We start from the raw sequence: 27,978 nt of genomic DNA on the forward strand, positions 1-27,978 counted from the left end.
CATCATTATAGAGTCTTAGTTTATTTCATAAGCACTAATTCAAATATGCTTAAAATACATGTTTGAGAGGTTGTTAAAAATAATATTTTTTCACATTAAAATCCACGTTTGAGAGATTGAAATTTTTTGAACGTACATAGCTGAAATCGTCTAATGCAGCTCCTGACGCGGTTATGATGTAGTCGTACACATGAATGAAAACCACACCACAATTGCGAGGCGATACGATTGTGGAAGCTACAGCATTAACAATACTACAATCGCAATTGCGGATGCGGACTGCAATTTAAAACCATGCTATATATACAACTTTCTTTTAAAAAGAAAATACCGAAGGGAGAAATTACTATTATTATTTAAAGTGATATTATTGATCATATTACTGACAATTTAGAAGAAGATTACTACATCACATGAAATGCTTTTCTTACCACTGAGCTAACAACATTGCAATGACAAGTAGGACTACGACATGAAATTTTCAATAAGAGATATTACTCTTATGTATATATAACAGTTAGTTCTATACAGGAATCAGTTTTGTAAAAATATCCGGATTTATATTGGTACTGTCAAAATCACACCATCAATTATAAATGTTAAATCAAGTGATGTACTCATGAGAAAGTCTCCAAGGCATCAAATCAAAGAGGAACTTATGGTCATCCATGTTTATGGCTGCTGATCTAGCGAATTTGGGACCATATATTACAAATTTAATTCCTTTCATGGGTCCTATGTGTCTCTTAAACTTCCTGTTGGAAATTTTAGATATATATCAAGAATAGATGGCGACAGAACAATAACGGAAAAAATAACAGTAGTAAAGTTGATTGTACTTTTTACTTTCTTAAGATTTATTCTGTAGATTAAGATTCATTTCCCCTATATTGACACTATCATGGTCATGTACTTATTGATCAGATACTGTTTTCATCTCCATTGTATGCAAATTGGAAAATACTACAATCATTCATAGCAAAATTGATCATGTTGGTGGCCGAGCTAGAAAAATTATAGAGCTTAGGCAAAATTTCACATGTAACATAATATATAAATAGTCCAACAAAAAATCTCAGTTTTGTCCTAAATTAACCTATAAAAATATCAGTTTTGAACAAAAAATCTCAGTTTTGTCTTAAACTAAACCCTAAAAATCTCAGTTATGCAATAAACTAACCACTAAAAATACCAAAACTTTTGGCCAGAACCCGAGCAACTGCACAGACTTTCTGGGCCTTGGCTCTACCCATGGCCATGAAGAGGAGTCTTATTGGATTGAATCAACATTGGACTAAGAGTATCTACAAGTGAGTTAGAAACCACAACATCACATCTCCACCACTTATTTATTAGTGGTTTTAGATTCTGATTCGACTTGACGAGGGAGCAGAAGAGATTCAGAGTTGGATCACGGGCCTAGAGAGTCTCACATTTAAGGGAGAGATGTTGTGATATATCAAGTGTAACTTAAAGTTTCACATGGATGAATTGCAGTTGAACAACATATAAATAAGAGAATTCATAAATTCAATGATTTAAAGTTTTGGTGAAGATGTGATGTTTAACCTCACATGTACGACTGCTCTTAGATCATAAGACATGAGTTCGAGTTTCGCTGCCAATGTGAAGACATGGATATACCAAATACGTAATATGTATTATGTATAATTATTTACGTGAGCTAGCGCTCTCTGAGCTTTTAGAATTTTTCTGACTCTGGTGAGAGCCATTGTGATCCAACTCATTATGGAAAAAATAATAGACCATAGACTCTAGCAACTTGTAGTTGAGGGGAAGCTACAGCAGTTTTCAACAGAAGTCAATATATAAATGTTGTTGCTTCGATAAATGAATGTAATTTTGTCCAACCTATGGTAGCCAAGCCCTGCATTAGTTGTGAACAGAAGAATTACGCAGAATACGGATTTGGAATTTCTATGATTGCAAGTATCCTGAATCTCAACTGTTAGATGAAGCCACTAGGATTGTCTAGTGGTGAGGGATTTGGTTAGTATGTTGTAGGTCCCGAGTTCGATTTGCAGCTCATTGTAAGCCAAAAAAAAAAGAAAATGAAGATCTCATGGTTTTTATTTTGAGTTATTCATCTATTGAATACAATTATATTGTTTAATAGGTACCTGCAAACAACTAAAACTTATTTTATTCAAAACTTTTTTTGTTTTTTTTGGTCTTGTTGTTAATGCATTTTCCTTGCACCAATAGGTTTTACCTTGTTATCTAATAAGAAATCATCAATTTGTTATAATATAAGTAATTTCAAAATATTATATTTTCATGGTTAGACGGAATATAAGAAACTTAAAATGTTATTTATTTAATTAAATAAGTGTAAATTACCTACTAAATGCATATTGTGTTAATTTTTCATTAAATCCGTGGTCTTTATTCTTTTCCTCAATTGTAGTAACTACCCATTTTGCAGGTTAAATTATTTTTGTAAGCAATGCAGTTTATTTGTTTTGTTTCCTTAATTATCTGACATCCCTTTCGGTAAAAACTTACATCATCATAGTGCAATTGTAGAAGGTTCAGAAGTGCATCAACATCTTCAAGCAAAAGCAATACAGTTTTAACCCTACTCTGAGTCATAATAAGAGTCACGTGAGTCACTTAGAAGACTTTTATAATCTCACTCCTTCATTTAAATCTAATGGTTGTAATTCATTCTCATATAACTTTACCATTCTCATAATATACATCATCTATATATATATATATATATATATATATATATATATGTTTAAATACAGTTTTAACCCTTCTATTTTAAATGTGTTTGAATTTCAACATCCTATTTTAAAATTCAGAATTATAGCCCCTATTTTGACTGATTTTGGATTTTAACCCCCTATTTTAAAATACAAAATTTTTTACCCTTATTTTGACTAAATTGAAATTTTAACCCTCTATTAAAAAAAATTATTAAATTTTTACGTGTATTTTTATGGCTTTTACAGTTGGGATAAAATTTATGTGTATTTTTACGTATTTTTTTAATAAAAATAGAGGGTTAAATTATTTTGTTCCATTTTTGTTAAATTTTTACGTGTATTTTTATGGCTTTTACATGTAATTTCTACCATTTTATAGTAATATACTGGTATTTATTTATTATAATTTTATAGTTTTTATTATTTTTATTTTTTATATTATCGCATAATTTTCAAAATAAGGGGTTAAATTCATAATCTAATCAAAATATAGCGTTAAAATTTAGAATTTTAAAATAGGGTGTTAAAATTCAAAATTGATCAAATTAGAGGGGCTTAAATTCTAGATTTTAAAATAGAAAGGTTAAAATCCAAATTAAGACAAAAGAGAGGGGTTAAAACTACATCTTTAACCATTATATCTATAGATATAGTTATAGACTAGCCTATAAATCTGGGCATAAATAAATTATCTTGGAGTATAACTAACCTTTAAAAATAAAACTGTACCAAGCCACTAGGTTTGGTCTAGTGGTGACGGGTTTGGGTAGTACGTTCTAGGCTCTGGATTCGATTCACAGTTCATTGTAAACAAAAAAAATTGTACCTTGTATTAAAACAAAAAATATCAATGACTAATGTTACTTGTTATGTATTTTCCTCTATTGCTAGAAAAAACCTATGAATGAGCCTACTCCAGTTATGAACCAAACCCTTTCACCTCCACTAAATGAAACTGAAAAGAATGTCAATATGGTGAATCTTCAAACCACAATGCCTCAAACAAGTCTATATAAGGGTTCAGCTTCTTTGAAATATTGACAGTTAATATAAGAGGTATGTATAAGGTTTTAAATAAAGGTCCGTTACCGTGAAAAGGCCGCGACAAAAAGGTATTGACACCTACCGTTACTATTTTTCACCGTTTTTATATGGTGAAAAAAAATAAGCCGAAACGCCGTTACGGCCGCGACGAAACACCGATACAGCCGCAAAGAAACGCAATACGGCTGCGACAAAATGATAATGGATAGAGACTTCTATTTTTTCCAATAGAAATGCATAAAAATCACATTTTTAGTACAAATATGAACATAAATTATACAGTGTTATATCTTTTAAACTCATTTATCTCATATTTAAGTTGTTATACATATATCATAGTACAAATAATTTTAATAAGATTTGTGCGATATTGTGATTAATTCACACCGCGACGACCGTGTTTCATAACGCAACAGCCGTAATAGCCAAAATTGCGAAATCCTTGACGCGACCGCGACCGTGACGTGACCGCGACCGTGACCGCTATTTAAAACCTTGAATTGTAGTTTATATGTTAGCTGCTAACTTGCTATATTGATTAAAAACTGGTCTTGGGATTATGTGGCTTATTGATGTTTCTTCTTAAAGTGTAGTGCATTATTGATGTTTGATAAATTGTTGATGTGGAGTTTCCTCAATATACCCTGATGCAGAAAAGTATTTAACTTGTGTGTGCATATGTTCTATGCCTTACACTTGAGTTTGACTAACTAATTATTGATGTGGAGTTAAGTTTTTGTGTAATTATGCTCTCTTTTCTCATTGAGAGCTTACTTCCTGAGTCCCTTTTTTGGTATTCTTGCAGACTCTTTATTAAAGTAAAGTTGATGGAAAGCATTAATGCAATTAGAGCTATCAACTTGTTTTTATCTAGGTTACTACACTAGTGCAGAAAGGAGATACAACTACTGGCCAAACAGACTTTCCACTACTGGCCGCGGCCAGTAGTAAACACAGTCGACGTTGTAAGTATACACTTTCCACGTCGGGTCTTTTTATACCCGTCGTGGTATGTAAGGTTTCCACTATAGTTATTATTTAAATTTATGGGGATTCCACGTCGGTTTTTACAAATACCCGTAGTGGTATGTATGAGATTCCACTACGGGTATTTACAATATCCGTAGTGGTATGTATGGTTTCCAGTTTTTTTTTTTAAGAATTTGGGATTCCACTACGGGTATTTTACAAATACCCGTAGTGGTATGTATGAGATTCCACTACGGGTATTTATACATATCCGTAGTGGTATGTATGGTTTCCAGTTTTGTTTTTTTAAGAATTGAGGATTCCACTACGGGTATTTACAAATACCCGTAGTGGTATGTGTAGTTTTCACTACTGATTGTTATAAATATCAGTAGTGGTATGTTAGTTTTATTTTTTATTTTTTTCGTTTTTTTGTAGCTTCCTGTGCATTAATTATATATCGTCTACACTTTTCCGGCGCAGAAATTATACAACATAATTTCAAGTCACTGATAGCTAATAACGCACAACAAAATTACTAGTAGCTAATAACTTATGCTTCTTGTAATAACTAGACTTTGGCACTCAAAGTAACCAAATTGAGAAGATCTATTAACACTAAAAACATTATACACTAACATGATTCAAGACAATGTGAGTCTACACATAAAGGAATACTTTGTTCATATGGCTAAAATTGCAACAGTCTTATACAAAAATCTACCATCGGAACTCGGAAGGGCTATCATTAGCACTGTATATTGCCCCCCGGAACAAAAGAAAAAACAATTAATGCCTCAATTAGTGGTAAAAGTAATGCGATTTCTTGCTCACTGATCATACAGATTTTAGCTCAATTTGATGGCAAAGCACGCCAACTATCAGCTAGAAGCATGGCATGATTGCGTGAAGCAGCAGAAAGCCGGTGAACAATTACATTCTTAACATGAGGAGCACCCTTTTCACCAGCACGGCTAGCAAGTTCCAAGTAAACCAAAGCCTTGATCATGTCTCCCTCCTGTGCAGATATAATTTAATACCTTAATTAGAAAGACATTATAATCTAACATTAAATAGTGAAGTCTCAGTTATTGTCCACCAGATCAAACTTGTTATTAGAACCTTTTAGTTATTAATAATCATTGTCAGTTTACCATAACTTTTAGTTATTGATGACAGCTATTCCGTTAGTATAAACGAATTCCAGATAAGATAGTCAGAATATATTCAACCCAACAGCAAATGTGAGGCAACTGATCGCAAAACTTTGAAGGACAAATGTCAGAATGCTGAATTGAAATACAACCTCAAATAAATATGCAATACAGGTGAAAATTGCATTATGCACGAGTTGGCGTGTATGCCTATAGCAATTGAAAACTACCTTAACAGACGTCTGGAACATAGAGATTAATGTAACCAAGAAACATTGAGTAGAACCAGAGCAGATGAGATGCAAAAGTCATACAAAAAATGACTAGAATAAGACCTCAGTTTTGAATTAACAAGCTTCAAAACAACAAGTGTGGCAAGAATATTGATTAAAAAGAAGTGCAATGATGACCAGTTTTCATAAAGGGATAAACACTTACAGAATAAAGAGCAAGTCCATGCTCAAATTGAGCTTTACTATGACCATGATCTGCAGCCCGCTTCATCCACTTTCTTGCTACTTGATGATTGCGTGACAGTCCTTCCCCAAATGAGTAGCATAAGGATATATTGTACATAGCACGCACATACCCGCCTTCTGCTGCTTTCATATACCACTTAACCTATTCCATGGAAAGCTTGTTAAAAGCAAAAATAGGAATATATTGTTGTGATAATAAAATAACCCAAAATACCCGATGTTATATTTCAATTCTCAAACAAAGAACTATGCAGATCTCCCAACCCCTCCCTGTTTATTTGTAATTTAAAATTGTAGTAGAGGAAATGAATAGAGATAGAGCACTAACAGCTTCTCTTATATGCCATGACAAGGCTAAAGTTTTCTCAAAATAACTATCCTCAAAATTATAAGTTAATATGCCATGACAAGGCTAAAGTTTTCTCAAAAACTATCCTCAAAATTATAAGTTAGAAACCCTCCATACTCCAATCCTAAAATAGTTAGCTAATTGACCGAGGAAAAATATACTTCAATAATTCTTTATCTAAAAACTTACTTGGATGCAGGCACCATAAGATACACCACATATGCTGCATAACAACTTCCAACGGTCCTGTTCAGATGCAAAATTTACATGATTAAGGGGAAAGCAATTAGAAAACCGGCTGATATATGTACAAATATAGAATATATAACTCAACATGATCAGTGTGACAGAAGCAATTGGACGAAAATAAAAAATAATAAAAATGTTCACAGCATGAAAAGACGAAAACCAGAATATTTGTTTTCCTTAGCAAAGAAAATAGAGGAAATCTTTCTTCTGATACTTATTTTCTTTAAGCAAAGAAAATATCTTTGAACATCCAAACAGAGCTTGTAATTGCACATTAAATTAACCACAGAAGCATGAGCTATTCACATTGCTTTTGAACTAAAGATATATGGATCAATTCTGGCTTATATGATAAATCGAATTTAAAGACCAAGATCTACAAAACTAAATCTTAAAACAACTTTAAAATACAACATTAAGATATGGTTTCTTCCAAGTGTTGTTTGCATATCACAAATGCAGCAAACATCAGTGCCTCTTATATCACACTACCTTGAGATCTGCTAAACGTGAGGCCAAAAGCTCTTCCTCCATCTACAATCAAATATACAGACAGATTAAGCTATTTAAAGCCCGTTTGGATAAACAGTTTTATTAAAAACGCTTATCATAAAGTCAAACTGTTTTTATATAAGCTATCATGAAAAACTTATGAAAATAAGCTGAAAACAACTTCCAGACATGATATAAGTTGTATCCGTAAGTTATCTCAAATAATTTCATAACTCATAAGTGCTTATGTTAGTAGATAAATTCAAATAAGTGAATCTAAACAGCTATGCAAAATTCTCATTTCCTTACCTTGAAAAGAGTCTCAAGCTTGCTTTTCACCAAGGAATACTCATGTTTTACTTGTTGCAAGCTTTTCAAACACCTAAATACAATCAATTTTCCATAGACATAAGTCACAACTAGGACACATGATATTTTGACAAGATTCATACATAATATCATATTCATTGCATGTAAGAATTTTGATATGAAATTGTCAAGATGCTTACCCTTCAACATTTTGTTCCGTGCAAAAGTTGCGAAAAGGAATGCAGGCTTCATGAACTCTTTGTGCACCAATGCTGCATAATTTCCCCAATAATCATCATAATAGTTGTAAAAACTAAAAACATTATATAATGTGACAAGATACTCACCATAGCAGAATTACTGGTAATGAATGAAGCAAAATTAGTTGGTACAAAACCAGGAGCAACACAATTCACACGAGTTTTTGGAGCCATCTCAGCAGCCAGGGCCTACACATCATATTTACATAATAACTATCAGATTTAACAAACAAAAGACAGTAGCAATTCATATGGTGTTTTGAAGGAACAATTGAAAGCCAAATACCAACTTTGGTAAGTCCAAGAAGGGCTGTTTTGGTCACTCCATACATAGCCATAGAAGCCACTGGGTTATAACCAGCAATCGATGAAATGATAACAACAGAAGAACCCTTGGACAAGTATGGACTTGCATCCTGTGTAAAAAAATATAACGTTTGAAAACACATCAGACACCGTTTTACACACGAGCACAACACCAAAAAGTTGGAATAGGGAAGCAGTATAATCAAAAAGTTGTTTCTGAAGCTGAACCTTACCATCCATTTTACTAGTTCTTCTACCCTCAGATTTTAAACCAACACCCGTAGTGAGGACCTGAACTGAAGACGCGAACTGAAGGATTAACGGAAGAGAATGGACGAAACATCGACTGGACTATTGCTGAGAATCGAAGAAACGGCGAGATGGAAGGGAATCGTTGACGGCGAACAAAAGGGAATCGAGGACGGGATGAAATCGTTGACAGTGAGCAGATTGAAGCAAATTAGGGATTTGGGAATGAAAATTGGGAAGAAATTAGGGACGATTTGGGATTTGGGAAGAAATTTCGCGATTTAGGGATTTGGCGATTTGGGAAGAAATTGGGACGATGGCGTACGTTCTCGCGTTTGGGATGGGAATGAAGAATGAGAATTAACAAATTAATTAATTAATGAACACTAATAGGGATTCCACTACGGGTGAATATCAAATCGGTAGTGAAATCCAATTAAAACAAATTTTAATGTAATTACAACATTGCCACCGTGTCTACTTTTCACTACTGATTTAAGAAAACCAGTAGTGAAATCTCTTGTCTATGAACGTTTCACTACTGGTATTCAAATATCAGTAGTGGAATTCTTTGGTCAAATGGTTTTAACTACTGGTATTCACATACCAGTAGTGGAATCTCTTAGCCAAAAGCCATTTTTCTACTAGTGCTAGCTAGGACTGAAATGCTTCGTCTAGCAATATTTGACAAAATGCATTGAACTACAACTATGTTCTTTATTTACATAGTGTTGATTTTTGAAGCATGACCATAATGAAATAAAGCATATTGTTAAGAAGTTGAAAATAATTATGTACTTGTGTAGAATGAATACTGTTGAAAATAGATATAAATAAATTTAGAATCTTGAGGATTGAAACATGGGGTCGTAATGCTAAGTATAATGTGATTTGAATGATTTCACTTTGGCTTCTAGTTTTTAGTTAAATGTTTATCTAATCAGTGTTGTATATGTAGGGAGGAAATCAGGAAAAGCATAATTTTATTTTTTTAAAAAATTGACGTTTTAAATCGGTTAATTATTTAACCGATTTCAAAAGTGTCAATATAGCGTCAATAACTAGTAGATGCTATATTTGCGTCCGCATTTGATACATATTTTAGCTTCAGTTTTAGCGTCAACAACAATAAACACTAATTAGCGTCAACATGGATGCTAATTTTGACGCTAAAGTACTTTAGCGTCCACGTTTTGCCCGTTAGCGTCCAAGTTCTTTCTGACTCTATAAAGCAATTTTCTTATAGTGTTTGTTTAAATTGTGAGGTAGAATAAGTTCGGCGTATTGAGAACTTTAATCCAAAATGAGAATCCATCTACTTATTCGCTCATTTTCAACACAAATGGATGGTAGACGATTTTCGTTATAAATGTATTGTACTTAACAATATTATATCTTATTTTCAGTATAATTTAGTTCGTTGTTTCTTTTCTTTTTGGTTACATTTTCTTTAACATTTTAGCCACACAAAATTTTTATGTCTGGATCCGTCCCATGGATTGACAATCATGGTTGAGCTTGCCATCTTTGTTTTAAAGGATGGTTGACTTTTCTTGTATTGTAAAACGTTAGGCACATTGATTTTGCATAAAACATATACTATCGTAGTATAATTAAACTATTGAATATAAAAAAGATGTTGGTTTTTTTATTTCTAAAAATAAGAAATTGTCACGTATGTATAAAAATAAATAAATTTTTGAAAATGTAAAATTCTAAACAAAGAGTTTTTTATTTTTTTTATTTTTATGTTGTTATGAATCCGTGGGCTTTTGTCATGTTGATTTGCACATGGATTCTGAAGTAATAGTAAGCTGCATTAGTGGCACGTACTGGGTGCTTGTCGTTATCGACTTATGAAGTGTATCAAGTGGCTGCTGCATGATTATTGGCAAAGTTAGGAATATTCATGTTTCTTGGGAAGTAAATCATGTTTCTTGGGGTTGAAGAAAAACAGAAAAGAGAATGGGCTAGCTAAGAGATAAATTAAATATATTTTTCTTGATTAATTTAGAAAAGGGATAGAGAATGGCTTTGTATGGATTTAAATTTGAGTTCTTTTGAAGAAAATTACTTTTAATATATGAAACAGAGAGAAATACAAAATAATTCTTTTATAACTTATGATCCTTCTGAACTTAAGATTTTTGAGTTGAAAGAGTATGAACAGTGGACCTACAAACACTTCGAAGATAAGTAAATTCCATGATTTGAAATTTTAGGGTTATAATCGAGCAAGAAAACTCCGTGGTTTGAAATTGTAATAGTAAGGGAATTAAGATTCTTAATTAGAATTGGAAGTTAGACATAACTCAACCCGACCCTATTGTGTTTGAGGCGTGAATATAAATGATGATAACCCAATAAGAAACTGATATCAATCAACCAAGCGGGTCGTGGAGGAAACTCTAATATCATCGTAAAATTGGGAGTTTGACCTACCTCGACCCTACAAATCTATCTAGTGTTATTTTTTAGATAGGCTTTGCAAGTTTCGTGATGTTATTCTCATGTTCTATTGATATAGCAGAGCTTCTTTTGAGCTTGAGATAACTTTCAATTTGTGTATTCTCAAATTAATTCCACTATTATAAGTTTATAACAAATCAAAGACTATAGTTTGTTCTCAATATAAAAATGTCATAGAAAAAATTATGATAGATTAAAATAGATATACACTCAAAATTTATAAGAAATTATTTTTTCATTAATATAAATAAATATATAAAATATGTAACAGTTACAATATGATATTCAATAATTTTTTTCATATAAAATAAATAAATATTTCATAGAAAAAGTACATTTATATTAATTAATATTTTAAAAAAACTCATGTTGTTTTATATTATGGAACAAAGAGGATGCGATTCAGAATATTTTATTTGTTGAGATTATGGCGCTTTGGTATGGCTTGAAGCTGTGTTGGGAACGTGGTTTCCGTAAGGTGTTTTGTTGCTCATATTCATTACTCTCTGTTAATTTAATTAAGGAAGGGGTCACAACACATCTTCGTTTTTCGAATGAGATTTTTTGTGTTCGAAAACTGCTTGCTAATGATTGGGAGGTGATTCTTACACATACTCTTCGTGAGGGAATTATTATGCTTGTGCGGATATGTGTTGGCTAAATTGGATGCTAGCTCTGACTCGCCGTTGGTGAATGTTTCTACTCTTCCAAGAGAACTGTTTAGGCCACTCTGGGATGATGTTTGGGGTGTAGAATAGATTTGAGGTATTGATTGGTATAAGAAAGAAGAAAAAAAAAAGAGAAATGTGTTTAATATTTAAAAGAACAATAATATCCTTGCATTCTATTTTTATTTTAATATAATTTAATTATTTTAATGTAGTCATATAAGTCCCACCATGTACATTAATGACTTTTTGCTATTCTCTCCTCATTTCTCACCAAAAAGGCATGAGATCCACCAATTATTCTTTTCACTTCTCAAGTTTTCTCCTTACCAAACAAGAGAAATTTCCAACTTCTTTTCTCTTTCTCTCTTCTCTATCTCTCTCCTCTATTTCTCTCGTACCACGCTATATGTAGAGTTGGGGGATAGGTCTTTGCTAGTGTGTATGTATATAATATCTTTGTAGATTTTTTTTTAAGAAGCTTAGAAACTTTGTAGTTTTTTTTTTAAGAAGCATTGTAACTAAAATGAAATATTTGTAATTTACACAAGTTTTTAATTATTAAATTTGTATATGTCACAAGATGTACTAGTTAGCTCCGGGCCAATTTGAAGGAAGTTGGCAATGACATGTAGCTATAGTGGGAAGAACAGTGGAAATGTGGGATGTAAATGGACATATTATATGGTAAGGGAAAAAGACAAATAAGAACAGCTGCCTATGGTAGGGTAAGGGTACGTATTAACAAAGCATAGCTTAACTTGGGGTTTTCAATTTCATATCAATGCTTCTTCATGCATATCACAATGACATAAAATTGTTAGGGGGACTTAGAGAGGCTGAATGAATGAAATCGATATATGATAGTTTGATGCGAAAGAGCTTCGTCTTAATGCTTGCTGGCACATTACTTGTTGGTGGGTTAGGTAACAAACCCTGCCCCTCTTCATTGGACCCATCCCTATGCTAGATATATATTCCTCTCTATCTTTTCTCTTTCACTTTACTTTCTCTTCTCTTACAACTTTTGTAATAAAATCTCAAAATTATACAATCTTCTTTTTTTTTTTCCAAGTAATCTATGTTAAGAACAAATGGCCAAGTCAATTTTATTGATCACACAAACCTTGCTTATATAGCAAGTCATTACAATTGGGCCTAACACACACTATATTGGGCTTAAGCTAATCAAGACCCAATACTAACAAACACATTATACAACAAACTCTCCCCTAATTGAACAATCCTAAGAGTTCAATTAAAGGATACTTGACAAGCAAGCTAAACAACATTCATACAAAAACTGAAAAATAAGCAAAGCAAAAACAGTGGAAAAACTGCAGCAATCCAAGCAATTCTGCAGCAAGAGCAAAACTGAAGCAGATCAAGCAATTCTGCAGCATTCACTTCATCTCCATTCCTAACCCACTTCTCAATTTCAAAAATGCATCCAACTTCAAAGGTTTGGTCATGATGTCAGCCAACTGGTCTTGTGATTTGCAATGTTTGAGTTCAATTGTTCCATCCTTTGTAAGATCTCTCAAGAAGTGAAACCTCACATCTATGTGCTTACAACGACCGTGCATAATGGGATTTTTAGACAGCTTGATGGAGGAGCTGTTATCACAATAAATCTGAGTGCAAATCTTCTGATTCTTAAGCAAGTAGCTTAGTATACTTCTCAACCAAACAGCTTGGCAAGCACATGCAGCAGCTGCAACATATTCTGCCTCTGTGGTGGACAAAGTGACAATAGGTTGCTTCTTAGAAGACCAAGATATGGCTCCTGATCCAAGCATGAATACAAACCCTGTGGTGCTCTTCCTGTCATTCACATCACCAGCATAATCTGAATCTGACCAGCCAACTAGCTCAAAACCCTTCTCAGTGTCAGATTTATACATGATTCCATTTGTAAGTGTACCTTTTAAGTACCTCAATATTCTTTTGACTGCTGTAAGGTGCATGTTAGTAGGCCTTTCCATATATCTAGCTACCAGACACACTGAATAAGCCAAGTCAGGCCTTGTAGCCAACAGGTACATTAGGCTCCCAACTATCTGCTTATACTCTCTTGCATCTGTAGCATCACCATCTTCATCTTTGTCAAGCTTACAACCAGGCACTATAGGGCTGCATACACTGTTGCAATTTTCCATACCAAACCTCCCTAAGACCTCAGCTGCATATTTCTGTTGACTGATGTATATACCTTCCTCAGACTGGATTACTTCTACTCCAAGAAAAAATTTCATCTTGCCCAAATCAGTCATTGAAAATTCCTTTTGCATTGATGTTTTGAACTCATTCATCAGAAGCAAATCATTTCCAGTGTATATGAGATCATCAACATATAGACTGACTATCAGAATCTTACCATTTGGCTTGTGCTTTATGAACAATGTATGCTCTGAAGGACATTTCTCAAATTCCTCAGAGTTGAAGTAGGCTTCAATTCTACTGTACCAGGCCCTTGGTGCTTGCTTTAGGCCATACAATGCTTTCTTAAGTTTGTACACCTTGTTCTTTTCCCTCTGATAACCTGGTGGCTGCTCAACATAGATATCTTCACTTAATTCACCATGTAAAAAAGCACTTTTTACATCCAACTGGAACACTTTCCAACCTTCTCTTGCAGCTATAGCTAGTATTGATCTAATTGTGTCCCATCTTGCCACAGGAGCAAATACCTCATCATAGTCAATACCATGCTTCTGATTGTACCCTTTTGCCACCAGTCTTGCCTTATGTTTATCAATTTCTCCCTTTTCATTGTGTTTAGTTTTGTAAATCCATTTCACACCAATTACATTGGCTCCATCAGGTAAACTAGTAAGCTCCCAAGTTTGATTCTTCTCTATGGACTGCATTTCTTGATTCATAGCTTCTATCCAAACTTTAGACTTAACAGCCTCACTAAATGATGTTGGATCTTCAGTAGCTACATAGACTGCAAGATTATGCAGCTGGTCAAGCTCCTCTCCTGTGACAAAATCATTCAAGCTCTGAGGTGGTCTCCTAACTCTTGGAGGCAAATTCACCTCAGATTGGAAGTCAATGCCATCACTATCATCACTTGAAGTATTCATATCAACTTCAGCTTGAACCTCATTGTCATTTGCTGGAGCCTCATAGTCATTTGCTGGAGCTGATGTACTATACTCTTCATCACTGAGAACATCATTGCTTGACTGGTTTTGCTTTTTGTCTGAGATCCTATTCCAATTCCAACCTTTATTTTCTTCAAATACCACATCTCTGCTGATGATTATTTTCTTCTTTTCAGGGTCATAAAGCTTATAAGCTTTTGACTCTTCACTTAGTCCCAGAAGAACACATTTCACACTTTTGCTATCTAGCTTGGTTCTTTGACTGTCAGGTACATGAACAAAGGCTATGCATCCAAAAACTCTGAAGTGATGCACAGAAGGTTTGACTCCACTCCAAGCCTCTTCTGGTGTGATGTCTTTGACAGATAGAGTGGGACTTCTATTCATCACATAAGTAGCCCACTTCAAGGCTTCTGGCCAAAATGGTTTTGGTACACCCTTTCCAGCCAACATACTCCTCACCATATTCATTAGAGTCCTGTTCTTCCTTTCTGAAACACCATTCTGCTGAGGTGTGTATGCTGCAGTCAATTGCCTCTTGATTCCATGATTACTACAAAAATCATTAAAAGCATTTGAGGTATATTCACCACCCCTATCTGTTCTTAGGCATTGAATAGAACAACTGGACTCTTTCTCAACCATAGCCTTAAACTGTTTGAAAGTTTCTAGTGAACTAGACTTCTCTTTAAGCAGGTATATCCAAGTTTTTCTAGTTAGATCATCAGTGAAAGTTATGAAATACCTGTTGCCACTGTTGGATTTTGGATTGATAGGTCCACAGATATCAGAATGAACAAGTTCAAGCTTAGAGCTGGCTCTCCAATTTGCTTGCTTGGGAATGGCATCTCTGTGTTGCTTGCCTTCCAAGCAATCTGCACAATTCTCATCTAGCTCTTTCAATGCTGGTAGACCTCTCACCATATCCTTTTTAACAAGAACATTCAATCCTTTGATGCTTAAGTGGCCATATCTGCTATGCCAAAGCAAAGAGTTGACAAGTTTTGAAGCTTGCAGACATCTTGGAGCAATTACTTCTGCTTTGACAATATACATTCTATTTGTTGACATGTATGTAGCAAAAAGTAATCCCTCTTCTTCATGATAAACTTTGCAGCAATTGTTTTTGAACACAATTGTAGCCTTCTTCTGCTGAATTTGGCCAATGCTGAGAAGGTTTGTCTTTAACCCAGGTATGAAATACACATTGGTGAAAACATGAACTCTTCCATTGATACTAAGTTTCACATTTCCTTTTCCCATCACATTCATCCTTGAGTCATCACCCAATTTCACTGAATCTCTATAATTCTCATCAAAATCATAGAACCAATCTTTGTTACCTGACATATGATTGCTGCACCCAGAATCCAAGAACCAATTTTCACCAAACTCATCATCATTGGTTTTGGCCATGAGGAGCATTTCTTCTTTAAACTCATCCAATTCTGCATAATTGGCATTTTCACTCCAATTTGGACAATTACTCTGATAGTGTCCCAATTTATGACAGTGAAAGCATTCCACATTCTCTTTGCTTTGCCTTCCCCTACCACGACCTCTAGCAGGATTTGAATTTCTTCCCCTACCTCTCCCTCTGCCACCATTAGTGACCTTGAGAGCTTGCTCTTCTTGCTTGATCAGTTGGCCTTTCATACGTTGTTCATGAACTATCAAGCTACACTGCAGCTCATCAATGGAGAGTGTGGTAACATCAGAAGATAATTCAATAGAACAGACTACATGATTGAATTTTGCAGTCATTGATCTAAGAATTTTCTCAACCACAGTACTTTGTTCTACTCTTTCACCACAAGAAGTCATCTTGTTGGTGATAACCATGGTTCTTGAAAAGTATTCTTCTACTGATTCACTCTCCCCCATTTCAAGAACCTCAAAATCTTTGCGCAATGCTTGAAGCTGTGCACGCTTCACTTTGGTTGAACCTTGATACCTAATTCTCATAGCATTCCAAATATCTCGTGCAGTGTCACGATTAAGAATCGTTTCTAAGATGGATCGATCAATGGACTGAAACAAATAGTTCTTGACTTTCAAATCAGTAAGCTTACTCTCATTTGCAATGCGCTGTTGTTCCACCGTTGCATTCGCCGGTGCCACTGTCACACCATTCTCGATCAAGCTCCAATATTCTTTAGATCGGAGCAAATTCTCCATCAACATTGCCCAATGATCGTAGTAGCCATCAAATTTTGGAATTGAAGGCTTCAAGAAGTCTGAATTTTCTGCCATTGTGAAGAAAATTGCAGTGGGAGGAATGAAAAAGATGAAGAATGTGGGTTTCTTTGGTGTGGTGAGATGAAGAAGATGAACGGAGAACAATCTTTTGGAACGGTTAGGACGGTTAGAGTGGTTGCAACCACCGTAACTAACTTGTTTCTTGCAAGAAACAGAATACAGGTGATGGATTAAAGGCTCATGATACCACTTGTTAAGAACAAATGGCCAAGTCAATTTTATTGATCACACAAACCTTGCTTATATAGCAAGTCATTACAATTGGGCCTAACACACACTATATTGGGCTTAAGCTAATCAAGGCCCAATACTAACAAACACATTATACAACAATCTAAAGATAAATTTTACTTTTTAAGGTAAAATAATGGGAGTACCAGAGTTCTCCTATTTGGAATTAAAAAAATTATAACCCACTATTTATCATTTTGTTTAAGAAACATCTCTTAAAAGAGTGCAACAATCGTAGATTGTTACATGCATGCAGTATATTCAATTTAAATTAGTAATTTTTTTAAGGAAAATAAAAATAAATTAGAATCTTAAGTTAAGTTTTGAGATCTCTTTATTATTTTTTTAGTGTTAAATATATTATATCACGAATCTTAAGTATTGAAAAGTGAAAACATTCAACTTCAAACTCAGATTTTCTTTATATCAACATCTTTGCGGCTATCAAGTGCGAGTATAGACATTTTTTTATTTATTCTACTTAAGAAATAAATAGACATCAAAAGAGAAGTTGCGTATCAATATTTTTTTTTATTGACGATGATGTATAAATATTAATTGTTTTTTTAAAACCGTTATATACATACTACTTCAGTCTAAAATACAAGAAACAATTAAAATGTATGTGGTTTAAAGTTGGACTAAATAGATTTTAACATTTGTTTATATTTAAGACCAAGACCAAGACTAGAGTGTATATTCGGTTTAAAAACATAGATGACTTACGTTGCTTGTGGCTTAAGACTCGTAATTAATTTTCCTTCCACACATAATTTAATCTACATTGCTCTCATTCCTAAAGGCAATTAGGCAAAGATAGTTTCTATGATAGACGAGAGACATATTTTGTCTGTAATGTTATTGGTGAATAGATTGTAAAAAGATAGATTGATCGATGTATCTCGAATAATCAATCAGCTTTTGTCGAAAGGAGATCAAATTGATTTTGGTTATGTTTCAATGGTAGCTATCAAAGTTGTACATTATATATGAAATCAAAGAATTGAAGGAATCCAGGTGATGTGGCCCTTAAATTGGTCTTTAGTAAAACTTAAGATCAAATTTATTGGGATTACCTGCATGGTATTGGCTCTGTTTGGTAACACAAATAAGCTAGCTTATAGCTTATTATATGAGCTTATAAGCTTGTTTCAAAAAATTAGAGGTGTTTGGTAACAAGCTTTTTGTACTAGCTTATAGCTTTTTTTCAGATGCTATTTCAAGTAGCATTTGAGCTTATAGCTTATAGCTTTTTACACTTTATTCCATTTTTACCCTTTAATTTAATAACTACCCACTCTAAAAAATAAACTACCCACTATCAATTATGTAATTTTATATTTAATAACCACTTTAAAAGCTAATTTTACCAAACACTTTAATTTCAATAAGCTAGCTTTTCAGCTATCAGCTATAAGCTAGCTTTTCAGCTATCAGCTATAAGCTAGCTTTTCAGCTATCAGCTAGCTTATCAGCTATCAGTTAGTTTAGTTTATAGCTTATTTTTACCAAACAGACCCATTATGTAAAAGATTAGGTTATCTGATCAATGGGTTCGTAAATCAAAAAGTGACAAGTTATACTACTCAAAAAGTGACGGTGAATAGACTCTTCTTCGATAAGAATTAAGATTTGATAGAGTTTAATGAAATTATTTACAATTATAAAATTGTCATTTTTATATGTAAACTCTATTGTTAAGTTTAATAACAGATACATAAATGAAATTGTTGATACTTTCAACAACAATTTTTTTTTTTGTCACGACACCATGTAATAAGTTTCTTCTCCCAACAGTAAGAACACCTGCCACATCTACTGCCAATTGTTTATAATTGTTATGCAATTAATAGTAATATAATATCTCCTTATTTAATTTCAAAATGAACCCACTGTAGATTAAATAACCATATTATATGAATCTCCATTTCCTGGCCTTTGATAATGGAATCAAGGACATGCAATTACATTTCTATAACTATATAATTAAAGACAACTTTATTAGTAAAGGAAACTCCACTTCTTTGTCTCCTAAGTAAGAACCTTATTTATCATTAGGAAAATAATTGCAAGTAATGACCTTACACATGCACTCACTCCAATGGAATATTGGACAGGTTGATACAGAGTAGCTAAGATTTTTTTAATTGTTTCTAAAAAAAATAAAAAATAATTTTTTCTTTTTCTAAATGCTAAAATCCATTTTTTTCCCATCACAAAGTGACAATCACCATAAAAAATACACACACAATTCTATAGATTAAAAGTCGTAAATCCGATCATCAGCTTAATTGTAAATCAAAAAACCATAAAAAATACACACACAACAGTGAAATTCTAAATTTAAATACAAATTAAATGTATGACTTAATAATATTAATATTTATCGGTTGAATTAAATCTTACATACTATACTACTAAATGTAGTTTTTGAGATCTAATAACCAACATGTATATTCTGTCTAAAAGAAAGCTCATCTGGCTGTTTTCCTTTTCCATGTACATAGAAGATAAAACAAATTAAAGTTTTTTTTTTTTTTTCTCTCTCCCTCTCTGCTTTTTTTAGTAATTTAACAGTGGCAACTTTACACACAATGAGAAAAAAAATAATCAGTGATATATATTGAAGTTGAAGCATAGAAATATAGATTCAAACATTTCTTCTCCTATCCCTTACACTCTTTCTCCTCTCACCATATTCTCTCAATTTCCATTTCATTTTATAATATTCACATTCAAATAATAGAACAAAATCTCTTTCTTAAACTGATATTTTTCAGATCAATTTGTGCTTCCTCTTCAATCTAGTAGAAGATGTTAATTTAGCATTGGACTTTAATCTTTCTCATAGTTGCTCCTTCAATAAAATGGTTCTTATCTTTCCAAATATGCACCAAGTTAACAGAAGCTATATTTCAAACTGCTAAGTGTAAAATTCAGCATGTGGATTTGAGTTTCATTCAGATGATATGGCTTTTTTTCCAGCAAATTTCATGCTACAAACATCTCATCAAGAGGATCACCATCATCAACCTCCACCTTCACTCAACTCAATTATAACCTCATGTGCTCCTCAAGATTACCATGGTATACTCTCTTTCTCTATAACTCTCACATAAAACCAACCTAGTGTAATCAAGATTTTAATTAATGGTCGCGGTCGCATCGCAATCCTTGATATTGCTGAGAATTGCAGTCAAATTGAGATTGATACATCCTCAATCACAGTCGCGTCATGAGTTGTGGTTACAACTTACCACAACATTAGAAACTTTTATGTCATAGCCTAGATCGTGGTTGCAGACCTATATTTATATCTCTATGAGTGAGATATTGTTAATTGTCAACATTAAGCACTTTTATGATTATGCCACGGCCCAGATCGCGGTTGCAGACCTTTATTTAAATCTCTTGAATGAGATATTGTTATTATAAATAACAACATTAAGCACTTTTATGCTTATGCCACGGCCCAGATCGCGGTTGCAGACCTTTATTTAAATATTTTGAATGTAATATTATCATTATTTATTTATGTGATGAAAGTAATAACTTGTTTGAAATGTTGATGTAGGAGGAGGAGTATCTTTTTTAGGAAAGAGATCTATGTCATTTTCTGGTATTGAACTTGGAGAAGAAGCTAATGTCGAAGAAGAATTATCCGACGATGGATCACAATTAGGGGAGAAGAAAAGAAGGCTTAACATGGAACAAGTGAAGACACTTGAGAAGAGTTTTGAATTGGGAAACAAGCTTGAACCTGAGAGGAAAATGCAGCTAGCAAGGGCTCTTGGATTGCAACCAAGACAAATTGCTATATGGTTTCAAAACAGAAGGGCTAGGTGGAAGACAAAACAGTTGGAGAAAGACTATGATGTTCTTAAAAGACAATATGATTCTATTAAGGCTGATAATGATGCACTTCAAGCTCAGAACCAAAAACTTCAGACAGAGGTTTGTATTGTAAATTTTCTGTTTATTCATGTTTTTTTTTTTTTGTTTACAACAGAGCTGAGGATCGAACCCTAGCATACTACTCAAATCCCTCACCACTAGACCCTGACTTGTTTATTGATGTTTTTTTCTTACGAATCGAAGCGATAAAGATTGAATACCAGTGTATATTCATGATCCAATTTGATGCTTGCATATCAATGACCCATTTTGATGGTGCTCTAGAGATTTGGTTCTAGGAACAATTTTACTTATACAACTAAAAAATGTCAAATAATAGATTGACAACAAAATTTTGATGTCAAATACTTTGTTTCTAATTTTTATGTTTACTTTTAATAGTGTCGGTCAAATATGATTGTATTTTGATATTCAAATAACGAAAGTAAAAAATAGGAAGAGATCTTCAATTTGTGCTATATGAGATGAAATTGTTTTGATTCTGTACAATAAAGCTTGAAATCATGATCATGATGAGTAGCATTATGCATATTTTTCAGATCACCTTTATTTCCTTTCATCAATTTCACCAACTAATGTTAACTTTTTAAAAAAGCTGCTTTTTTTCCTATCATTACACAGTTACTTTCCACTCAATGACATATTTTTCTTGCATGGTTTTCTTTTCCTTAGTTTGGAAAAAAAAAAAATTAAAAATCATATATTTCATCAATTGTTTTAACTTTATAGTCCAATCCAAGCAGAAAAAAAACTTTTTACTAGTGGTATTTTCTGACTTAATAATTTTACTGTTTTTCAATGTTTTCAGATATTGGCTCTGAAAAGTAGAGAACCAACTGAATCGATCAACCTTAATAAAGAAACAGAAGGATCAAGCAGTAACAGAAGTGAAAACAGTTCAGATATCAAGTTAGATATTTCAACAAGGACACAAGCTATTGATAGTCCTTTATCTACTCAACAAACAAGCATAAATCTTTTTCCATCTTCTTCTAGACCAACAGGAGGAGTTCCTCATCAACTCTTTCAAACTAATTCAAGACAAGACATTCAGTGTCAAAAGATTGATCATATGGTCAAAGAAGAGAGTTTGAGTAACATGTTTTGTGCCATTGATGAACAATCTGGATTATGGCCATGGTTGGAGCAGCAACATTTCAATTGATCATTGATCAAATAATGGGAATTGAAAGTTAAAAAGAAAGAGATTTTCGCGCATTGGAATTTATTACTTTCCCGGATGAAATCAAGAGTGTATGTTTGGAATTCGATAAACTGTGAGTTTAGTAGAATTACGGTGTACTGGTCACCGATTTTGACTAAAACTACACTTTAAATCTTTAAAAAAATTACGGTATTATTTATGTGATTTTGTCAAATTTACCGTGATTTTATGATGCATTGAATGAGTTACTAAAGTTATAAATCTTGTTTTGCTAAATAGGATATATATCAAGCATAATTTTTCTTGTTGAGGTTGAAAATTTTTATATAAAAGAAAGAATAAAAGTGTTCTTACTTTTTATTTCATTTGGTTATTTAATTTGCCATGTTATATTGAAATGTGATAGTAATGGATCATGGAGAAAATTTCCAATTAAATATGAAATAGTACTAGTTGGTGTTTGATTGCATGCAATTATATCATGGCCCACAGAAATAAAAGGAGAGATTCTCATGTAACATTTTTTTAATCCAATAATTTTTGCTTGCTTTTGAATCAAACATTTGTACTACTAATTTAGAGAATTATTGTCCCGGCGAATTTAACTCATTTGATAAGACATCATATTATTATGTATACAAGTGTTGTGATTTGAGCTTCGAATGTTTCACTGATTTATTTTAAGAGTGAAATTTTTAATCACCGAATTATTTACGATTTCTTTTTAAGAGAATTATTTTCCTAGCTATTAGTGCTAATGAAGCTAATTAAAAGAGCTATAGCTAAAGCATGTAAAGAATATTTTATGGTGATATATATCAACATCATTTGATGAAGAAAATCCAATGGAAATTGACAAAAGTGTAGATAAAAAAGGGAATAGGGAATCAAACACACATTCCAAGAGAGAAAAAAGACAAAGAGATGAAAATGTTGGAATGAAACAAAGAGAGTTGGAAATGGTCATATTCTCGTGAATAAGACGTTGTCGATTTTTTCTTTGTTTCATGACAAACCAAAGGAGCGGGGAAGTGGATCAGTTTAGTCTTCATTCACTGTTTTCATGTGAATTGTCACTTGTCAACTACTTTCAATTCATGTCTTATAGCATCTTTTTCATTGTTTGCGGATAATATAGAAATTCGTTCACTATAGTTTTCATACAATTGGATCTAAACTCATTCATTCATTCATCAACATTTTTGGGTACATCTGTTTCATCATGATTAAATAAAATAGGTGGATCCAAAAACACTTAAATGAGATGATATGAATATCTTTTAATTTAACTAAAGTATAAATGAGATGATAAAATATAAATGACTAATTTAAGTTTTTTTTGACTAAAAAAAAAAATGGATTCATTCATTCAAATTGAAAGTACATCGATCATTACAAATTCAAGATCGCTAAAAACTGAAAAAAGTAAATCTACAAACAATCTTGCATCATCTAGGTTAATAGCATACAACAGCATCATGAAAGTGCCTACAAATATGATAAAATAAAAGTAACCGGAATCTTCATACTCCCGGATCTGCACGTTGACGTCCAAGTCTTCATCAAATCTGTAATGAGTTGAGGTAGATATGTCAATTTGAATCAACGAAATACCGTACTAAAATGAACCACCAACAAAATACGCACAAGACGACGCCAAACACAACGCCGCACAAGACGACGACAAACTTAAAAAACAAAAACGAAGAAGCAAATCTGTGTGGATAATCACTTATTTAAATGAAAAAGAAAGAAAAAACAATTCATAGAGGTGATTTTGGATCAAAAAATGATCTTAAAACCACCCCTCCTTGATGGATGAATAAAAGAGAAAAAACTAGGGTTGAGAGGGAAAGGGATGACAGCTCTGAGAAGAATTCGAAGAAGGAAAAATTGAATAAGAACTAAATTTAGAAGATTACTATTTTGTAATAACAAAATCATAAATGACTACTTAGATAAAACTTATAAAAAAAACATTACAATAACCGTTAGAAATATACTTCTAAAGCTAGAGAATAGAGATAGAAAAGATGAGAGTTTTGTATTATTCTCTTCGCGTGTGTGTATTTATATCATAACAAGAGTCCTATATAGGACACAAATAAGCAAGTGAATGATCAAGTACATTTAAAGGTCACTTACTATAATGGGAGTTTCTAGGAAATGGAAGAGATAGAACATCCACTAAGGTCACTATCCTAATTATTCATAACAATAACGGAGTAATACATCAAAGGTACAACGACTAGACCAAAAAATGTCACCCTTGCAAGTGTATGAGCAACCATGTTTGCATGTCGCTTAATAAACTTTACCACAAAGTTAAACTCAAAGAAATGAGTGAGCTAAATTTTGAGTTACCACCGCTTAAATTATTTCTTGCATCTACCACCTACTACAATATGTTGTATCCCACTGCTAGGCTTTAGTAACAGAGTCAAGGGTGCAGAAGTTATAATGTATAACAAATTAATTGGACATTTCCTCCGAGCCATAAGTTAACAACCCCTAGAGTGATAGCACCTAAAAGGAATCTTGTCACCGAAGAACCTTCTCCACACATTGCATCTAATAGGTGTTGGGAACACAATCCATCTCTACGACATGATGTCCATTTAGGGAACGATTGAATGCACTTGAGAACAGTGGCACAAGGGGAGCTTCAACAAACATAATGGTTGGCGAAGAGGGCCGGAGGTGGCATGTACAGGTGTTAATCCCCCAAAACTTTTGTGGTGTCTTCGTTATAGGGGGCCACTCCGAATGATTCAACACCTCAAATCATTTTTTTATAATTGAATTAGACATGACCCAAATTTCATTATAATATTAGAATCTATGTAAAATTTGTTATCAATTCTTACCTCATGAGCCATATTTGGTCACTCAAGTCACGTTGCTCTAAATTTCAAGTTCTAAACATGAGGAGTGTGCTTAACCATGTGGATCATCTTCTATATATCCGGTCCTTAATTTAGGTGAATTGAAAGGTGTATTGACATGCATATTGATTAAGAAAAAATCTATCATTCTACTAATCAATATTTATCCACATATACATAACTTCATACATCAACTCAACCTTTCAATTATTTCATCTTTTTGCCTCGTTGCTTTTCTTAATCTGATTGAGTGTTTTCTTTTCATAGCGTCAATGTTGCATGGGAAGCATGGTACCATACCCCATCATATATATATAATCACATTAGTTGTTTATTAGTGGGTGGTGTCACAAAAGAATCTCCTCCTTGTGGTCCATGATTGTGTTTCCCTTACAAGCATATCCTTCAACACACAACTCGTGGTCAAAATTGATTCAACGCTCTTACTTCAACTAACCTCACCTCATCCTAAACTTTGTTCTTGTAATGGAACAACGTGTTTGTGGTTTCTCATAGGTCCCTCAAACGAAAGTGGAAATTAGACCCATTTTGATCCTACCTTACAAATCCAACTTTTAAAGTGTAGATTACTCTTATAAATAGGTTATCATACACTAAATATCGTATTTGAGATTGAGACTATATCGCATTCGACATTTGAGATAATATCGTACATTAATTATACATTCATGACCATGGGAGATCTACCGTCCGGTCAGTCCGAGCATTTGTCCAGGCTCTGATAAAAAAATTTGGTATTTTAAAGGGCAAAATTGAATATTTTTTTTGTTCAAAACTGAGATTTTTCAGTAAAAAACTGATATTTTTATTTTAAACTAATAGCATATTTTTATTTTTCTGCTACTCTTAGCATATGCATATTCTATATGTCGAATTTATTTTTCCATGATATGAAGATTTTTCTAAATGAAGGAGTTTATTTCTACTTATATCTGAATCCACTATGTCAGAGTTTATTTCTCTCTAGTTGTACTGCATGAGGCAAGTTGTGTTTCCATCCGCTGTAGCATGCCTCTGATGTTACTAGCTCGTTAGCTTTCTCTTAGAAACAACGTTGCTATGATTATACTTTCTTTCTTAGTTGTGTGTTCAAGTTGAGTTGAAGGAAAGTGTTCTCTGCATCTCTCCATCAACATTGGTCTAAGATTGTTTTAGCCAAAATTTGTCAAAGGAGGAGATTGTTGGATTTTGAATGTTGGCTACAATTTTGCAAAAACAACAATAGCCAACTGTTGGACCAAAGATGTTGTAGCATGTCTGTACAACATGTGTCTCCTGAAGCTTAAGCGCGTTATACTCTGTTTTGAATCTTTGGAAGATTTGATTTACAAATAAAGTTCGTGATCATCCAGCTGGCCAAAACGCGTCTTCCACTGCAAGTAAAATAAAAGGTGGTTTGTTTTATTTGTTACAAAAATATGTTTCAATATTTTTGTATCAAATCTTTTAATTGAAGAAAGATTTTTTTTGGAGTAAATCTTTTCCCAAAGAAATATTTTTGGGACTGAAGAGTTTGTTGAAGATTTATTTTTCTAGCAAATCTTGCAAGCTGTCATTAAAGATTTAATCAAGATATTCTGAAGACCTAACTTGAAGACCAAGATTATTCAAGTCTATAAATACAAAGTCCTAAACGTTGTTTTACTCATGTAATCTAAACCAAGTCTACAAAGCGTGAGTTTTAGGGTTTAGAGTGTTTTAATTGTGAGTCTTTCTTGTATCACGTTGATGCAAGCTTAGGACTGTGTTTGAGTTGTAATTTGTGTACTAACTCCAAAGCTTTTAAGCAAGGAGGTTAGGTAGTGTGTGATCGTAACCTTAAACTTTTAAGGACAGGTTGCTATTAGTTTATGTAAACCTACTCTTAAGCTTTGAAGTATAGAGTTAGGTTTGTCTTTGAAGAGTATCTTCACAATTGGTTTGTTACTGAGTTTAAATCACAAGTTGTGTGATTGAGAGGAAGTGATAGAGGGGTCTCATATCTAGGAGTTCCTATGTAGAAGTTAGCACGGGTAGTGATTAAGTGAGGAGTTGTAAACGGGGGAGTTTAGCTCTGAATTAATACTGCTGATAGTGAATTTCCTTCCTGGATTGGTATCCCCCAGATTAGGTGTGTTTACACCGAACTGAGTTAACAAACCTACTGTGTTCTTTATCATTCTGCACTTTATTATTTTGATAGTCTGCTGCGTTATATACATAAAACAACTGCTGTAGCATCTGTCATAGCACTTGTCCACAGCGTGCCAGAAATTTCAGAAATTATAAAAAAAAATGTACACATATTAATATATGAATAGAAATATATATCCATGTAAAAATTTTAAAAAAATAAAATAAACACACGTATTTATATATGTGAGTAGAATATAGGGCCACATTGAAATTATAAAAAAAAGTAAACACATGTATTATTATATGATTATAAATATAGGTACTTATAGAAATTATAAAAAAGTAGACACATATTAATATATGAATAAATGGATCAAAAAACTGGTTTTAAAAATTTAAAAATAAGGCGACTATTAATTCAAAAATACCAAAATAGATGGATAAAAATTACATTAAGCCAATTTTATTGGTTACAATATTCAATACACAATTATATAATGTCATCTTTTCAAAAAAAAATTATGTAATGTCATTTTTAATACATT

General features: G+C 33.0%; 3 protein-coding genes across 3 annotated transcripts; 1 reads left to right on the forward strand and 2 right to left on the reverse strand.

Annotated features, from left to right (window-relative positions):
* Window positions 1–5,360: 5,360 nt before the first annotated feature.
* On the reverse strand, window positions 5,361–6,719 carry LOC123897058 (F-box protein At1g70590-like). Its single transcript, XM_045947558.1, has 3 exons — window positions 6,710–6,719; window positions 6,341–6,523; window positions 5,361–5,766 (listed from the first exon to the last, which is right to left on the reverse strand). The coding sequence occupies exons 2-3, from the start codon at window positions 6,509–6,511 to the stop codon at window positions 5,602–5,604; spliced, it is 336 nt and encodes a 111-aa protein (XP_045803514.1). The 5' UTR covers window positions 6,512–6,523; window positions 6,710–6,719; the 3' UTR covers window positions 5,361–5,601.
* Window positions 6,720–6,985: 266 nt separating this feature from the next.
* LOC123895867 lies at window positions 6,986–8,586 on the reverse strand. Its single transcript, XM_045946341.1, has 6 exons — window positions 8,509–8,586; window positions 8,327–8,456; window positions 8,128–8,188; window positions 7,981–8,052; window positions 7,781–7,853; window positions 6,986–7,513 (listed from the first exon to the last, which is right to left on the reverse strand). Exons 1-6 carry the CDS (start codon window positions 8,584–8,586, stop codon window positions 7,463–7,465), a joined length of 465 nt encoding a protein of 154 aa, XP_045802297.1. The 3' UTR covers window positions 6,986–7,462.
* Window positions 8,587–19,757: 11,171 nt separating this feature from the next.
* Window positions 19,758–22,539, forward strand: LOC123897059 (homeobox-leucine zipper protein ATHB-13-like). Its single transcript, XM_045947561.1, has 3 exons — window positions 19,758–20,419; window positions 20,907–21,286; window positions 22,056–22,539. Exons 1-3 carry the CDS (start codon window positions 20,302–20,304, stop codon window positions 22,410–22,412), a joined length of 855 nt encoding a protein of 284 aa, XP_045803517.1. The 5' UTR covers window positions 19,758–20,301; the 3' UTR covers window positions 22,413–22,539.
* Window positions 22,540–27,978: the final 5,439 nt, after the last annotated feature.

Source organism: Trifolium pratense, linkage group LG7 (genome assembly GCF_020283565.1).
Source record: "Trifolium pratense cultivar HEN17-A07 linkage group LG7, ARS_RC_1.1, whole genome shotgun sequence".
In the NCBI taxonomy this organism is placed as follows: domain Eukaryota; kingdom Viridiplantae; phylum Streptophyta; class Magnoliopsida; order Fabales; family Fabaceae; genus Trifolium; species Trifolium pratense.